The sequence below is a fragment of the Lepisma saccharinum genome, chromosome 4 (assembly GCF_977018435.1).
Source record: "Lepisma saccharinum chromosome 4, izLepSacc3.1, whole genome shotgun sequence".
Lineage (NCBI taxonomy): Eukaryota > Metazoa > Arthropoda > Insecta > Zygentoma > Lepismatidae > Lepisma > Lepisma saccharinum.
Genome location: NC_139232.1, coordinates 26,331,809 through 26,350,854, shown reverse-complemented (window position 1 = coordinate 26,350,854; position 19,046 = coordinate 26,331,809). Strand labels below are relative to the sequence as shown.

Here is a 19,046-nt window from a genome sequence, read left to right as displayed (position 1 = left end):
ATGCTCTGGATAATGACATTTGGCAAGAATTACTAGACAGGTCAGAGAGAGCAGAATTGAGCAGGTGGTGCCCAGCATTTCTTTTCCAATTGAACGCATATGCTTTACATATAAAGAAAGGAGGCCAGAAGGCCTGATGTAAAAAATGAGAAGGAAACTGGAAATGCTCACCGGAAACTGGAACTCCTAAGTTTTCATGGCCATGGGCCGCACTTCAGGCAGGTAAAAAATGGCAGAAACAGAAGTAAATATTGGACCTGCAAGGTGGATAAAGTTGACATGGAACAAAAATGTTCCCTCACAAGGCTTTTCCAAATGTTTGTTGTGTGTGAAGGGGAAGGGGAGCATTGGGGATGGGAATGAGAGATGAAAGATGAAGAAGGAATTTGGTTTGGAAAGTTACCGTGTCGCCTTATTCAAGCCAGAGGTTGTGACTGCACTCATGGCTGATATGTAGAACCTCCACTGGCATTTCTGTACTAGTACTAGTCCAAAATAGCTGGGAGAGGGTCTACATATCAGCTCCAAGTACACACAGTAGCTTTCCAAACCAAATCCCATCTCCACCCCTCATTTGCATTTACAACTACCTACACCCTCCCTTCCCACACATATTTCAACAAGCCTGGCGAGACTGGGCTGTGCTGACTTCATCTTTACTGTGAACCTGGAAAATTTGCTGGTCCAACACTTACTTTCTTTTCTACCATCTTTTATAGTGGAACCACAGGCAAAAGAGCCTGCGCAGACCCGTTACTCCTGCACATCCTTCTCCCGCATAGAGAGGAGGGGTCAGAGTGGAGCATGCTTCCTTATGGTCTTAAGTTGAACCGATGGAGAGGAAGGTGCAAGGAAACTTTGGTCGAAGGTTCTTTTAATCCAATGAAATTGAAGGAACAAACAGGCAGGAAATCCACACTCTTCCATGACTATACTGCATTACATGCCAATATCTCAATGATGAAAATCTGCAATAATTTTTGCTAAGTAAATTAGGAAAACAAATATTTAAACTTACATATTTTCTATATCTTTCCTTCTGGTCTTGTATGCCTGGGTACATATTCAAAGACAGTAAAGGACTTTGCAACTTATCAAAATGGCCTTGCATGACTTTGCCAAATCCATCATTGGGATACACTTGCTCATATGTGGCGAATGTTGAATTTGGAAAGTTGGTTGCCACCCACTCTATCAGCACAGAAGAACTGAAAGTAACAAGGAAAAAAAATAAAAAGAATATCAAAAGCTCAGCATTCGACCATGATAGCTAATATAATACTGAACATTTCTACAACTCTCTACAATGACCCTGGGAATAGCACTCCTATTGAAGAAACAACCCTTTTCCAGTGAAAAATTGGATGGAAAAGAAAACACAAAAATTTGAAGAAAATTGGCTGAAAAATATGTTTGTTGTACTTATTTTGATTGCTACATTTGATTCTCTTCCTGAGTTAATGGTATGACATTTAAGGCTACTATCTCTTGACTGCATTTACTTGACCATTGAGGCTCTGAACACAAAGAAGCTCCAAACTTGTAAGTATTTTACATTGGTAACACTGTTAAGCCTTGTTTTCATGTTAATAAAACATTAAAATGCTGACCAAGGCAAACTTTTATAGTATAAAAAATATACATAAAAACATAACATTTCCACCCTCTAACAGGGTCTTCTTCAGACGAATATTCACAATAAATTGATGAAAAAGATACAACCATCATCTTATATATACACAAAGGAACATGAAGGCACCAGTCCTTATCTTAGGACATTTCTTTCAGGAACTCCTAAGTGTGGAATCTCCTTTTCATTCTTTGTTAATTTTCAGCCCCCCATTCCAGTTCATTATTTCTCTATTTCCTTGGCTTCTTTCCAATTCCTCACTATTCCTCTCTTCTCCCTCCCTATCCTCCTAGCCTTCTCTCATTCTACGTCGTGTCCCGTTTCTTTTGTGTGCTTCAATATAGCATTTTTCTCCCTCTTTAATCTTACGTCATCCTTACGTTGCTTCAACCTGCCTTTCAGTCTCTCTTTTTGTTTCCCCTATGTACACACTCTCACATTCCTTGCACTTAAAGCTCACATATTATCCCTTTCTCTTCCTCCTCTCTGCTTTCTCCCTTCTTCGTGTTCGCTATCCTTCAAATACTGCGGCCTCCCTTTCTGTGCATTTTTATGACCACCTTTCTAAGTACTTTGCTTATTGTCTCTGTGGCTCTCCCCATACTCCTTATACCAAACCACCTCTTTTTTTCTTTCTCTTCACCCTCTCCTGTTTCTTTATCTTCTTTCTTCCTTCTTCTTCTGTTCATGTCAAGTCTGTCTTCCTTTTTGTACCCATTCTATTCTAGTTGCTCCCATAGGCTCTCTATTTTGCTCTCTTTCTTCTTTCGTGCATATTTTATATTTTTTATACTATAAAAGTTTGCCTTGGTCAGCATTTTAATACTTTACATTCTTTCGTGTTTCTCACCTACTCTCCTTCCATAGTTTACATGGACAAGGGGGGGATATGCAGGAACCTCAGTTAAAGGATATCAAAGTACACAGAGTTTTTCATGAACAATTCCTACAAAAAATTAGTGAGTATGTTTCTTACCTCTTTTCATCCATGTATGTAATAGCACATTCTGAAAGACAGAGTGTTGGTAGGGTGTAATTTATTTCTGTAGCCAGGAGAGCAGATTCCAGTTGGGATTGAATGCGAAGATCTGCAGAAACAAGCCGATAGTGACTTGCTATCATGCTCGAATCACCATGGTGAATTACTGCATTAGAATAAAAAGTTATGTGCACATTAGAATCAGTATTTAAATGCAAAATTTATGATACAGTCTAGTATCATGACACAAAAAATTCCAAACACTGCAAATGAAGACTTACATAACAATCCTTTAGGTGGTATAGAAATTGCAAAATAAAATTTCTATGTAATGATGAGAATTTAATCAAAACAACATGAAAATAATTTTTTTTAAAAAAATTACAAATAACTTATGACAATTTAGATTATTATTCTTGGAACTATAACTTAGTAATTCAAATTGAAATTATTCCAGTAACGATATATTTAAAGATCAATCAAAATTTCCCTTACATCACTTCATATTGCATTACCATGTTTACTCAATTTTCTCATGTAATTTTTTTATCAGTGCATAACTAAGAAATTGTATTATCATGTAAGTTTACATCCTCCACGAGAATTAATACACCATTTCACATTGAATGAGCTTTAGTACAGAACAGTTAATGATTTTGTATTAAATTTAATATTTGAATATTTACATATGCTATTCCTTGCCATGAAACTAAAAGTTACTGCAAGTAATAGTTTGTAAATCATACAATATATTCTAGGTACACAGCAAAATGGCAGTTCACTTTTTATTATATCATGGATTACTTATATTACTCTATTAATCATCATTCACAAGATTTAGTATTCTCACCTTAAATTTATTATTTTTCAATGATTTACATTAGTCACAATTCATGCTTTTAGTGAAGTGTGTTGCAAAAAGCATATAATGCTAGTAAGGAATCAATGGAACTCGCTATATATAACATACAGATACTTCCACCATATGCGTTACACCATGAACATTGGAAACTAGAGTAATGCCTGTATTTATAGATAACAAGATGGGATCATTTCATATTTATTGTATTTAAACACTCCATTATCAACATGGATGAACAAATACATAAATGCATGAGTACTTACATTTATGCCCCACCAGTTCTTGTAAAGTATGTGAATTCATAATGCAGGTTATCTTTCTTGCTACAACTTCATGAAAATCTACCTCATAGAATGTTACATTAGAATCCAAAGCACCTGTTGCTTTCATTCTAAAATAGCTGGAATCAAAACCAGCTCCCAGAGAAATTATCTGAAATACAGACCATGAGAATCATACAAATCACAACTTAATAAATACATCATGTTTTGGGAATGAAAGATGTGGTATTATAATAAGTACATATAAGTGAATACCCAACATTCCAGTAAAAAATAATATTGTGCTTATCCACTGACCCCATTTTTGATTAATTAAATTGATTAAACTTGTTAAAAAGATAAGGTCAGGAAATTTAAATATATAATTTTTGGAACCAATACCGATGTTTAACCGATTCTGATACATAAGATTATTAAACAGAACTGGAATGTTATATTCTGTTATAACACACGGGTCATTCCATTGTGACTAACGTAACACACTAAGGTACCCAATCAGTATATTAGGGCAAAAATGAATATGAAAACTACAGACACCTAGATAGCTCATGGCAAGTATTGGACATAGTGCTTGGTGTGAGGTGTATCAGAACTGAAAAATAATGCTTACTCATTTTGTAATTCCTTTATTTATTCATTGTGACTAACATAATATATCTTGCTACACATACTGGCACAAAAAACTTCAATGCAAGAAAGCAAAGGTTCCTATTCTTCAAATCTAATGAATATTTTTCTGCAGTGTATTGAACAACTGAAGAGTGAACTGACAAAATATCAGATTCTAGAAATTCAGAAAATCATTGTAACATTATTTACATTATCAAGATTATGTTTATAGTGTGTGGAAAGGGTTTTTTTTTTAAAAAAAAATGTCAAAAATTAGTGTAAATGAAATAGATGTATGTTTGTGTGTGAGAGAGAGAGAGAGAGAGCAAGAGATGGAGAGAGAAGTAATGCTACAACATACAACAAAGAGAAAAATAGCAATTTGCACAGTTTGTGGGACACTCCTCCAGCTGTATATTTACAAAAAACTGTTTATAGGAACATTATTGTTAAAGTTTTCAATTTAAAAAAAAAAAAAAAACATTTGAGAAAAACTGATAAAAATCTTTGTTAAACTACTAGAAGTATAGAGTAGAGTGTCATTTTTCAAAGTTGCAGCTTGGTGTAGTTGTAACATCATGGTCTTCTATGTTAGAGGTAGTAGGTTCGGTTTGATCCTCTGACTCATCTAAATCTTTTTAAAAATCAACAGGTGTTTGACAAAATATTTATTCACATTCATGAAAAATTAGTCAATTTCTTTCACAAGATAGTAAGGTTAGGATTCCAGACAGCATTACAATCAGATAAAACATCAAAGGCACAGAAAATGGAGAGGTTGCATATAACTTGACAAGTTTAAAAACAAGATGCTGCAAATAGCTGTTGTGCAGCTCACACCACATTTCCCCACTCTATTCTTCGCAGCAACGTTGATTCGCAGTGTTGCAACCTGGAGGGAGCAGAATGGTTTGAGGATTTTAAACTAAATTTGTATTAGCTTTTCCCTGGGCTGTTTTCTATCTGTCGGAGTACAAAACTTCATCTCACCTTTCGCCAACGACTCTTTTCCTTCTTTTAAAACTTGAACTCCTCGATGACGCTGTGGTAGCGTTGTCACCTTGTAATCAAGGGATCCCGGGTGAGATTTCCGGTGGAAGCACATAGTGGTTCGGATCCCACTTTAAACTGTACATCCAGTCCCGATTAGCCTTACTGTCCATAAAGTGGACTTACAACAACATATCAATCCAATCCAATTCTTTTAAAACTTGAGAAACCATCAATTTTGATACTCCCGTGGCGACGCTTGTGGACTCTACAACATTATACTTAAGTTTATGTAACTCCTTCTGATTTCGCAAATATGTTGCAACATTGCAAACAATTTATTTGGCCTGTCGTATAAGGGGCTTTCCAGAGCAGATTGTGGATTTCGTTGGACCCGGCATGATTTGATTTTTGCATTTCAAACATATGCAGCCAAGAATAAAGAGCAAGAACATTTCAGTGCTTTAAAAAAGAACACAGGCAAGCATGTTATCAGATTGCCTTCTCGTAGTGGATGTTGTACGATAAACAAAAGAACCCCCACTCCACTCGGCTTAAAAAACAAACAAAAAAACAGGCCACTGCTCGATGTCGCATTCAGAAAATGAAGTCATTCGCCCAGTAGTTTCTCTTCGTTATAAATGTTAATGTGCGTGCGTAATACGATCCACGCACCACATGCATTTTCGAAGACCGGATTAAATCAAATGAACCACTGATAAACTGATATGAGCCGGCACCGACAATCTACACAGTAAAAATAGTTTTGTCATATTTGTTTTAGCTTAATTTTGCTGAGTTGGCACCACTCGTAGTCTCAAGGGCAGACCAGTACGTTGAAGAGTGGTGGGGAGGATGATGTAATAGGAAGTGCTCCGCAGTGATCTGCACATATCGGGACTTAACTTGTCAGGCTATAGTAACCACATCCCTGTTTGACCAAATACAGTACTTACTGCTGGATTCTGACAACTAACAGTTGGGCTGAAAAGTTCGTAGGCTAACATAGTAAAAAATATTTTTTTGACAAAATTCGATTTTATTATTCAATATAGTTGCCTTCGAGGGCGATACAACGATTATAGCGGTCATACAATTTTTCGATGTCATTTTTATAGTACGATTTCTCTTTAGCCTCAAAATAGGCCTCAGTTTCGGCGATTACCTCTTCATCAGTGCTAAATTTCTTTCCAGCGAGCATTCTTTTAAGGTCTGCAAACAGGAAAAAGTCACTGGGGGACAGATCTGGAGAATATGGTGGATGGGGAAGCAATTTTATTACGGTTGAATATCGCTAAACATTGCTCCGAATCATCAAAACGTTGTTGCTTTTGATCGATTGTGAGCACGTGCGGAACCCATTTTGCACACAGCTTTCGCATGTTCAAATATTCATGCACAATATGTCCAACACGTTCTTTGATATTTTTAAAGTCTCAGCTATCTCGATCCACTTCACTTTACGATCATTTAAAATTATTTTGTGGACTTTTTTGATGTTTTCGTCGGTAACAGCCTCTTTGGGGCGTACACTGCGTGCATCGTCTTCGATGCTCATTTCGCCTCGTTCAAATTTAGCAAACCACTTCTCAACGGTTGATTTTCCTGGTGCGGAGTCTGAATAATGTTTATCACGCCAAGCCTTGGCTTCAACAGTATTTTTTTTCGCCAAAAAGCAATGCTTTATTAACACACAAAATTCTTTTTTATCCATTTTTTCACAATAACAAAAGCTGCTTCACTCACAATGCCTTATCTCACGAACTAATTATCCGGCAGCTGTGAAATATATACACGTATCTTTTGAAGGTTAGTACTAAGTAAAAATCACATGGATTTAATTCTAGTAACGCCATCTATGAGTCAGCCTACAAACTTTTCAGCCCAACTGTTGTTTGAGATATGTAGTGAGGATAACAAATAACACTTTCTATCCATGTGGATGAATTGAGTTGGCGTTTTAAGTCCACTTTATGCACAATAAGGCTAATCGGGACTTGACCTACAGTTTAAAGTGGGATCCGAACCACTATGTGCCTCCACCGGGTATCAAACTCGGGACCCCTTGATTGCATGGTGACTACGCTATCACTGCACCATCGGGGAGGCCACAATGTGGATGAAATTTCCTATTTCTTACTGAAGAATTACTTACCATGAAAAATGACAACAGTATTCTAATAAAAAAATAACTAATATAAATTAATTTCAAAAATATTTACGCAACTTTTATGTATCAAGTAAACAAGTAAAAACAAATAAAGGGCTCCCCTGTGTTTTGCAGCAGTCCATGAAGGTGTATAGGGGATGTAGAGTTAGGGCTCCACACCTTCTTGCTCATGGCCGAAGGTGGGGGTGATGTGATCAGCCCCACGCTCCCTTTACCTCCTAGAGTTTTCTCCAGGTACCCACTTTATATGATGCTGGGTGGGTGGTGGAGCAGCTTGAACAGGTGAAAAAAATCCCAGGTCTCCTCCACCGGGGATCAAACCTGGGCCTCTCGCATGGTAGTCAGACATCCTAATGACTAAGCTACCACGGCTCTTTTACATATGGCAAATCTCAATTGAGTAGGATATTTGTATGTTAAATCTTTCAACCACAGTAGAGTATGAAATAAATTTAGTCTTTCAATCGCATTTTTGTAACTTCAGCGTCAGAAAGATACAGAAGTAGTTTAGCAGATTAAAAACATAATTCGAATTCTACATTTAATGAAATATTACAAATAGATTCTGAAACAAAATTATTTAACTTAAAACACTACATTTCATAACCAACAAATTTCAACATCACGCTAAAAAAAAAGTCTCATTCATTGAAAGACAAAGAAAGTAAGATTTGAGCCATTTTTACCAAATGAAACTTATTTATAATTGTGCATGTTACCACTTTTCCACATTACAAACACATATTCGCTGCACATACTGAAAAATATTAATTTTGTGCATTTGCACAGTACTTTGCAAAGTACTGTTATATATGGACGGGTTAAAGTTACAGTGGTGTAAGTCACTTTCTTAAAAAGAAAAAATAGTTTGACTCACAGCACTTTGCTTATCAACACAACAGCTGTTTCCTTTATCACAAGACCTTAAACTGTCATCTGTTGACAGTTGAATGAATCTCTGATTTACTTCACGTTTTCTGTTAACAGATTGACTTATATAGATCTGGTTTCTGTGTCTAAGTTTTTTTAAAAAAAAAAAACTGACTTACACCACTGTAACTTTAAACAGTCCATATTTTGCCAAAACTTAATTATGGCTCTCTGTGTTCAGACTTGACAGTGATTTCTTCCAGGCCGGCTACTATCGAGTACAGTGTGTCCAGCCTCTCCGAAGTTTATCTGGTTCCAATTTCAACATACAAAATCGCAAATATTCTCTAAAATCATTTCTCATATTAAATGTTTGCATTTTTTTCCTCTGTTAATATGGTAAATAAATATAATTTCTGCCATCTTGTGACAAGCAATAATGTAAATCTTACACCACTGTGTTTCTTGTCTAGTAAAGGGACCCATAAGAAAGTTGGCTACTCCCTACTGATGCTCAAGAGCTATGTTATCACATTAATGATTCTGGACTGGTGGTCAGGTAACTTTTCCAGAAGTGTAAAAGACCTATATTTCTCTCACAACTTTGCCTTTGGTATTGATGAATAATTAAATTTTGAAATTCACTGACCTACCAGAACATTTTAGTTGATTCATTTTTTTCAAATTTTTCAAAAAGTCAGTTTTTTAGTTATCAAGGTCAAAGGTAGTTCACCTTGACAATACAAGACATGCAAATATAAGTGTGTTAATATCATTTTAAAGGTTGTTTCAAATGTTTTATAATTGGGCAACATATCAAATCTCTACTGCAATATGAATTGATTGATTAATATGCTTTATTTTACTTCACTTTTCTGCCACTTTTGGCTAAATGCAAAGATAAGGATGAGTGACGATATGATGAAATTGATGGAGGGACACTCATAAGACACCCATGACAGGACCGGGATTCAAACCCAGGATCCCTGGCATCGTAGCATGCTGTGCTAACCACTCTGGCACAGAGGCCGGCTCTAACTGCAATAGTACTTGAGTTATCATTTGAAGCTGACAAGGCGTTGGCCAAAACTTAAAACTGTCCCCCTCCAAAATTCCAAAACAAAGCATTTCAAGGCTGAAATTGGTATCTACAGAGTGATTCAGAACTCCTATTACACACTTCTAGGGGTTGTAGAGGGGACTTAGTAGAGCAAGTTTGGATAAGGAACCCATGTTCAGAAATGTACCGTTTTCGTACTACACAGATGACAAGATCACATAATTTCACATCTCCCGCTTCACGGTAGGCAACCCACACTGACGGACGGTGACATCTTCAGCCACCTGATGTCATGTGTGCTGTTTCCTGCTTCCAACGTCCTCTGTTACCAATCTGGTTTGCTTCAACCTTCACGTCAGTTGCTATTCAGTTGTTGCGGAAAACAGTACAGTATGGTTGAATACACATTTGCCGAGAACACCGACATGTTAATTTACGGCAAAGCTGGACGTAATGGTAGAGCTGCACAATGTCTGTATGCAGACCATTTTCCGCATCGTGTCACTCCATCACATACCATTTTTGTACGATTAGAGCAACAGCTGCAAGAAACAGGTAACTTCAAAATTAAAAGGGCTGACTGTGGTGCTCCACGGATATGTCGCACTCTCAATGTTGAAGAGGAGGTCCTTCATCAAACTGACGAGAACCCGTCGACGAGTACTTGCACCATTGCATATCACATGAATTTGTCTCAGAACAGCTCTGGCATATTCTTCATGACCAGCAGCTTCACCCATGAAACCCCCAGAAAGTACAGGCAATGGGTCCGGCAGATTTTGTACCACATGTCAATTACTATGCATGGTTTCTACACCGTTGTGTGGAAGTTCCCGAGTTTCCTCGACTTGTTCTTTTTACGGATGAAGCTCATTTCACCAGGGAAAGTGTTTTCAACAGTCAGAACAGCCACATTTGGAATGATGAAAATCCTCGTGCCATACATTCTCATGGATTTCAGCAAGGGTTTGGCATCAATGTATGGGCTGGTATCATCAATGGTTGTCTGATTGAGCTGTACCTTCTTCTGGGCTGCCTAACGGGTCTGAGGTACTTGACCTTCCTGCAAGAAGTATTGGCACAGTTCTTGGATGATGTGCCACTGCACATTGACCAGCACATGTGCTTCCAACATGATGGTGCTCCAGCACGCTTTTCCCATGATGTCTGACAACATCTCAATCAAACATACGGGAACAGGTTGATAGGTCGCGGTGGACCAACTCCTTGGCCACCACGATCACTGGATCTAACTCCTCTTGACTTTTATGTATGGGGCAACATGAAGAGTCTTGTTTATGAGACTCCTGTAGTGTTGTAGGAAGACCTGGTTGCATGAGTTCTGGCTGCAGCAGACACGATTCAGCACACCACACACCAGGTATTTTTGAGGGTGTGTATGCAAACATCCTTCAAAGGTACACTGTTTACAACAAACTTCAGGGTCGCCACATCAAGCAGCTCTTGTAGTGAAGCAGGTAAAGAGGGAGATGTGAAATTATGTGGTCTTGTCATCTGTGTAGTAACAAAAGGGAACGTTTTCCGGACATGGGTTCCTTATCCAAACTTGATCTACTAAGTCCCCTCTACAACCCCTAGAAGTGTGTAATAGGAATTCTGAATCACCCTCTATCACACTCATTGTGGTGAAACTATGTACGTAAAATAAGAAAAATTGGAGGGTCGGGTTGGGGACAGACACTTTGGCATGGATTAACCCAATAATAATAATAATAATAATATAACAACAAGAACAACAATAAATCAATAAACTAACCTGTCCTGCCTGGTTTTGTAGTTGCTGTATGAATGTTTGGAGTACATAATCAATTACAACAGCTCTAACATAATATCCAAGATGAATCAATGGAGCTCGCCGAGCAACTTTCTTAACAAAGAAGTGGATAACAGGATCATTGAAGTAGCCCATCTGAACCATGGAGCATTTGGAAACAATACTTGAGTCATTAGTTCCTTGCACCTAGAAAAATACAATACATCTGATAAAGCAGCTTTCTTTAATTTGAAAACTAAGTGAACACAAACAACTACTATTGGATTAAAAATTATAGATACTAGAGTTTGGACTCCAATTAAAAAGTAACCAGTAGACCTACATAAAAACGAGTTACATCAAAATTTAGCTTATTCAATTCTGCATTAATCTTTGCTAACCAAATTATCTTTTGAGTAAGCCTTCTATTTTTTATCGTCATGAGAACAAAAAGGGGCTGGTTCTTTTTTTTTCTTTTTTCTTTTTTTCTTCAAAGGATCGTTATCTTTGAAATTCTATAAATCAAAAACAAGTTGTCCGATCATTATGAAATTTTAGTAGGTTGTAGGAAAAAATTTTAAACACAATTATAAATTTTCAGCTTTTCAAAATTTCTCAAAACACCGTTAATTTCAATTTCGCGAAACAACTTTTTCTTGGTATGAAATAGCCCTACAAATACAATATTAGTCTTGTTTTGAAACTCTTTGCATCTGTTTTATAAATGCAATATCATTGTCAATTTACATTGCAAAACAGATTTTATACAGATTTTTATTCAGTGGAGTAAAGCTGTTCGACGAAGGTGGCAACACAGCACACAGCGATGTCCATTAAATAGCGGAAACTGCCGGCAGCCGCTGCAATTCAATGCTTGCGGTGTTGCCTCATTCCATGTACAGCTATACTCCACTGAATAAAAATCTATATAAAATCAATTTCACAATGTAAATTGACAATGATAATGCTTTTTAAAAACAGATGCAAATAGCTTCAAAACAAGACCAATATTGTATTTGTAGGACTCCCCAATACCAGAAAAAAGTTGATTCACAAAATTGAAACAAACGGTTTTTTTTTTTAGAAATTTTGAAAAGCTGAAAATTAATAATTGTGTTTCAAACCTTTCTGCCTGCACCCTACTCAAATTTCATAATGATCGGACAACCCATTTTTGATTTACAGAATTTCAAAGGTAGCAATTGTTTGCAAAACTAAAAAGGAAATGGCCCTTTTTTGTTCCCACGACGATAAAAAATAGAAGACTTACTAAAAAAATGCTTAGCATAGATTAACACAGATTTGAATAAGCTAAATGTAGATGTAACTTGCTTTTATGTAGGTCTACTGGTTAATTTTTAACTGGAGTCTAAACTCGAGTATCTAATTTTTAATCCGATAGTAGACAAATATTTTGTCTTACACATACAGCTTGTGATGATACTTTGAAGTATCCAGTAACAATGTTAAGTATGGTAACTCAACAACATTAAGTAAAAGAGCAATTGCTACAAAAAATGTTCCATGATTTGATTTGATTTTTTGTTATTTGGTGTCACTTTTCTGCCAGTTTTGGCTAATTGCAATGTTGAGGATGAAGGGTCGTGAAATTAATGAAGGGACACTCACAAAGAACACCCATGCCTAGGCTAGGGTTTGAACCAAAGATTCCTGGAGTTGCAGTATGCTGTGATAATCACTTCACCATGGAGGTTGGTAAAATGATATGTGGAAGACATTTTGCAAACTTAACAATACCCATTTTTGAACATTTGTTGTTGCGTGTGCGTGTGTGAGAGAGAAAGAGAGAGAGGGCAGAAATAATAAGTGAATGGAGTCAAATAAAATAATTACTGAACAATCAAAACAGAAAACAGTGACAAAACACGAATTTTGTACGCATAGAAATAAAATATGTTTGGAGAAAATAATTACGAGGTTGCTATATGTGCGAGCGTGGTGCTCACAAAACATGGATTGGTTGTCATCAAAATGACGTATCTGCACAGACTGAGAACAATGCAACCTATAACTTGTATCATCTGGTCATTGACATTCTACACAACAGCTACACAATACCAGAAAATAATATCATTATCTGGGTTAGAAAACAAACAACAAAATTGTTACCCCCACACCCCCTATACGCCTTCATGGCGTGGTGCTATGCACAGGGGAGAACTTTACTTGACTTTTTTTTTACTTTAGAAAACAACTTATGATCATATTCTAAGGTTAGTACTGTGCTCACAAGTATACCAGAGCAGGGTAAATAAGGTGAATTTTAATCACACTTGTGTAAACTTTGTGCCTCCCTGATAGCATAGTGACATCGTCGCCTTGTAATCTTTGATAGTTGGTGGAGGCACAATGCACAGTGGTTCGGATCCCACTTTAAACTGTAGGTCCAGTTCCAATTAGCCTATAAAATAACAAAAGTGGACTTAAAACAATCAATTCAAACTCAGTTCAATTCAAACATGTATAAACTTTTACAAAATGTTATTTGAAAAGAAGGATATACTGTTCAAGAAGATCCATTCATCAACAAAATAACAATGAATTGTATTTTAAAGCACTGCTTGGTTGGATTATAGTGCATATCACCATATGGGGTGGCCGCGGTGGCTCAGTCGGTAACGCGTCTGACTACCATGCTAAAGGTCCCGGGATCGATCCCCGGCCGGTTCAAATCTGGGAACTTTTCTAACGATGGAAGCGGTCCCGGCGCCCACCCAGCGTCGAATAACATGGGTACCGGGGGGAAACCCTGGGGGGTAAAGGCGGTCAGGGGCGTGATGCTGATCACATCACCTCCACTCAGGACCGGATCAAGAAAGTGTGGGGCGTTACCCCCACACCCCCTATACGCCTTCATGGCGTGGTGCTAAGCACAGGGGAACACTTTATCTTTTTTTTTTTTTTATCACCATATTATGTAAATTATTTGGGTAACAAACAGTTTCATACATCGGAGACACATTTTTCATTTTTAAAGAAGAAACTACGGAAGGACTGAAGATGACCGGACCCCTCTCCGATTTTCTTCATATTTGGCATACTCACTAATTGAGGCCTCCTAATCACGAATCTGAAGTGAAAAGTTGTCGGAAACATCTAGAAAATGCAAAATAAGCTAAAATAAGGCGTTAGTTTTCGGAATGGAAACCGTCGATTTGAGAATTTTTTTGTTTCACAAGCAAATATATATATATTCCTGATACTACCATGACACCAAATTTTAAGTATGTTTGTCTAACCTAAGCACATGTCAATGTTTCGTGGGGCTAGTGTCAATGGTTTGCAATTATTTTGCAATTTCTAAATCCTGATACTACCACGACACAAAATTTTAACTATGTTTGCTTAACCTAACCACATGTCAATGGTTCGTGGGGCTAGCGTCAATGGTTCACAATTATTTTGCGATTTCTAGACGTTTCTGACAAACTTTAACTTCAGATTTGTCATTAGCAGGCCTCAATTAGTAAGTATGCCAAATATGAAGAAAATCGGAGGGATCCGGTCACCTTCAGTCATGCTGAAACTACTTACGGAAATGAGTTTCTCTAAGGTTTCCAATGTTAGTCAAGGTATTTTCTTTCATCCTGGTATCTATTTCACCGGGAAATCATGTCAGTGTTTCCAACACCTTTTTTTAAACTATGATTGCCTAACCTAACCTTATCGGAATGGTTCGTGGGGCTATCCGTCAGATACCCGTGCATAATGCACATGTGACGAACACGATAGTAGGTATTTTTCGGTGAAGGTTGGAAACACTTACATCCAAAAACAAAAGAAGTGATATCATTCGCAAAGTAAGCGATATCGCACCGTTACGTGCAATCGGTAGCACTTAGAAAAATGCGTAATTTTAGTAGAAAAAGTGTTTGTTTTCATGTAAAAAGCATAACGGCACCTTGAACTATGTTCCGCAATACACAATTGGTAAGTACGAACCAAGTGAAACACAAAATATCCGATTTTAATGTGTCTCCGATCCATGAAACTGGTACCGTTATTTGCACAGTATTTAGTTATTTATTTCATATTTTTCAAACATTGATGAAACACATTATCAAATTATCTTTAGAGGAAAATATGAAAATGTTTTAAAAATCTACCCACCTTAACCTGGAATTTAAAGTTCTGTTGGAGCATGAAGTTAAGTTTAATTTTAACGGAGTGACTATCTTCACCAGGTGGTCAAGCTTGCTTTTGAACTATTTTCACCCGATTATAAACTGTGCATGTGCATGATCTACAACCTGGCCTGGTCTGCTACATTGATGTGTGCATCTTTTTAGTTGATGGGTATCAAGCTTATGTCTGTGTGCATTTGTTTTCATGCTGGCGACATGTAATTATTTTCTGCACACCATGGAGTTGGAAAAATACCACAAACTGTTCCGATATGACTTGGTACTGCTAATGTCACATGACAGAAATATGAAGGTCAATTATGTTCTTAAATTCTTTTGTTGTTAGGTTAAGGGCTCTTAGCATTAAAATTACTTCTGTAAATACTCCCCAAGACCTGAGCAGATGTCAGGCCTTCAGCACTTTCTGCTATTCTCACTAGGCTTACCTGGTGACAGTAGCAATTGCACCCACTTTAAATTTAAATTAACTTCTCAGCAGCATCTTCAGGAACACTGACTATGAATATAACAAAGTATGATAAAAGATAATGCTAGGCTATGATTCAGCTAATTACTTTGGATGGAGAAAATATGCGGTAAATATGCAATATCGCCCGGACGGATTTCTTCAAATTTACAGGAGAAAGTACTTACTGAAATGAGTTTCTTTAGCATTCTGGACGTTCTTGGAGGTATTTTCTTTCATGGGAAACTAAAAACTTCGTATTTGAATGCTGCCGAACAAGAATTAATCACCTTTTACGTAAGAAACTTGCATTGCCTGCCATATTATGCCGTTGTTTCCATTGTGTGCATGCAGATGGCGAGAGCATCGAAAGTCACACGGTCTCGTCAGTGTTTCCAAACATGCATTTTTTTACGAGAATTTTGTTTTCTTTTTTTTTTTTAACAATGCTTAACTAACCTAACCCAACCTAACCTAACCTAACCTTGCCAGAAATGTTTTTTGGGGCTATCGTGAATGGTTTTTTGGGGCTATCCGTCAGTGGTTTGTGATGACATAATGAACACGAAAGTAGGTATTTTTCGGTTAAGGAGGTTGAAACACTGCATACCTCACTCCAAAATGACAAAAAACAAGCATGGCGCGATGATCCATGACAAGTGCATGCCATATTGTCTGTTACCCAAGCGGAACAAGGAAGACAAATAATCACTCGTAACATGAAAAGTTGACACTCTTTTATGGAAAAAGACATAACTTCACCTTAAAGAATGTTCCGCAATGCAGAAAAGGGGTACTTGTTTACTATCCTTCGGACACATTTATTTATTTTTACAGAAGAAACTGCTTACCGTAATAAGTTCCTGTAGCATTGTTGAACATCGGGAAGGTGTTTTGTGTGATGTGAGAATGTTTCATAGCTGAAATTCATGTTGTTCGTTGAAAATTAATTCTCCGACGGAGAATAGCTAGCCCCACGAACCATTGGCACGTGGATAGGTTAGTTCTGTTAGGTTAGGAAACATAGTTAAAATTTGGTGTCGTGTTAGTATCAGGATCTAGAAATTGGAAATAATTGCGAACCATTGGCGCTAGCCCCACGAACCATTGGCGCGTGGTTAGGTTAGTTCTGTTAGGTTAGGAAACATAGTTCAAATTTCATCAAAACAACGTTGATACACCTTCAGGAATGTTCAGCGAAGCAGATACGTAAGTACGAATGTCAAAAATTGACGAAACGAAAAAATTAGAGGTGTCCTAAGGATAGTAAATTTTTACCTTACCAAATATGCTGTTCTCAGCACCTGTTGAAAGTAATTGTGGCCATATTTAAAATAGCTACTTTAGATACAAAAGAAAAATCATAAAAAATTTCTTCTGATTTTAATAAAATCTCTCTTAACTCTATAGTAGCATTTTATATGGAAAGGAAAAATTTAACGTTCTTTACGAGAGTTTGTGTGTGAATTCGGTAACGATTAGATAAGCCGGAGACTGATTTCTTCAAATTTACAGGAGAAAAGATGAGAAAGTACTTACAGAATTGGGTTCTTGTGGACTTTCTGAAGCCGGGGAAAGAGTTTTTTCAAATCGTGCAACTTATTTGGCCTGTAAGGTATTTTTCGTCATTCATGCATCTCTGTTGCATGATAGCCCGTGCCACCATTGCCATCGACTACGTGAATCAAATGTTCCGTGTGTTCGGTTATGTAACCCCCTGTCAGTGTAGCAACCACGGGATAGTTTGACAAGATTTTTTTTTGTTGAAATTTATTTTTCTAATTTTTCCTAACCTAACTGAACCTAACCTTACGTGAATGGTTTGTGGAACAATTTTCGAATAAAAACGTTCTGTGAATAGCTTGTGCGGCATTTATAGGTTCATAGCATGCAATACATTTAAGTGTAGTGGAAGTTAATTCTTTTTTGTTGAAATTTATTTTTCTAAATTTTCCTAACCTAATCTTCCGTGAATGGTTTGTGGTACAATTTTCGATTCAAAACGTTTTGTGAATAGCTTGTGCGGCATTTATAGCTGACAATACTGCATATCAGCTGACGACAGACAACGTGAGTCAAGATTTGGCCGCCGAATTAGCAACGACAAATAAAGAATTATGATGTTAAAAATAACGTGTTTTTCATGGGAAAAAAGTGATCCCCCAGGTTGAAAAATGTTCTGCTATGCATATGAGGTAAGTAGAAATGATTTTTATTTGAAAAAAATGAGTTGAATGTGTCTCCGACTTATCTAACTGGTACCGTGAATTCATATGTAACGTACTCCAAATTCAAGAATTACTTCAAGTTATTTATGTTACACACTTCCTTGCATATGTGTTTCTTAGATTGACATGTGATAAGAAAAATAATCGCCCTAAGCTTGTAATTGGTCCTTGTACATTGTGTGGTGTAAACTAAGTGTGTAGTGCAAGGATAAAATTAATTCATTTCTTCTCTTACCTGAACAACAGAATTGTTCTGTCCACCAGTCATTTTTCTCAGAAGCAACTCTCTCCACATGAAATCACAAACTGTACATTTTTATCGGAAAAGAGAGCAAATGTGTATGTAATGCATTATTCAAAGAAGAAACACAACCGGAAGTACGTATCCGCACTCCGAAGCACAGATTAGATATAGGTCAGCGTTGCCAACCCCTCAGCTACGAAAAGTGCTGTTGGAACTGTGAAATTATGCTAGAACGCCACCCAATTGTGCTAGGACAGTATTACTATTGTTATTATTATTGTTATTAACAATATATTTTATTACTATTTTTAGATGTTATATTGTATCAGACTATTTATTTTAAGTTGCTTTTTTGCCTTAGGGTCTCTGGGAGTAAGTTTATACCACAATGAGGGTGAATGAAAACCTGATGAAATGGTCTATGGACTATGGGCATTCTATGCTATGGGATGGAAAAAACAGAATTACATGTCCATACCTTGCCAAGGGTCGAACTAGGGCATGTGGCTCAGTAAATTTGGAAAAATACTTCACATATTTTTTTCTAGCAGGTGGGGAGACGGAAGATGACATGACACAGTATAAGCGTCGTTGCCTTTCAATTACGGGCGGGGGCGGTGTATAATCCAAAAATATCTTTCATATACTACTGCATTGTCTTGCGTTATATGGAAGGACGTATTAATTCATTTCCACCTCCAACAACACCCCGCTAGACACACACACACTGTTGTGTCT

General features: G+C 37.1%; 1 protein-coding gene across 3 annotated transcripts in view; it reads right to left on the bottom strand.

Annotated features, from left to right (window-relative positions):
- LOC145987114 (tRNA wybutosine-synthesizing protein 4-like) overlaps positions 1-18,447 on the bottom strand; it is a 55,407-nt gene extending 36,960 nt beyond the window's left edge. For all 3 annotated transcript variants that reach the window (XM_083121593.1, XM_083121594.1, XM_083121595.1), the window contains exons 1-5: positions 18,300-18,447; positions 11,229-11,432; positions 3,735-3,903; positions 2,607-2,775; positions 1,019-1,208 (exon numbers count right to left, since the gene is read on the bottom strand). In XM_083121593.1, the coding sequence (XP_082977719.1) occupies positions 1,019-1,208; positions 2,607-2,775; positions 3,735-3,903; positions 11,229-11,432; positions 18,300-18,359 (792 nt within the window). In that variant the 5' untranslated portion in view covers positions 18,360-18,447. The remainder of the gene's footprint in view (positions 1-1,018; positions 1,209-2,606; positions 2,776-3,734; positions 3,904-11,228; positions 11,433-18,299) is intronic.
- Between the last annotated feature and the right edge of the window lie 599 nt (positions 18,448-19,046).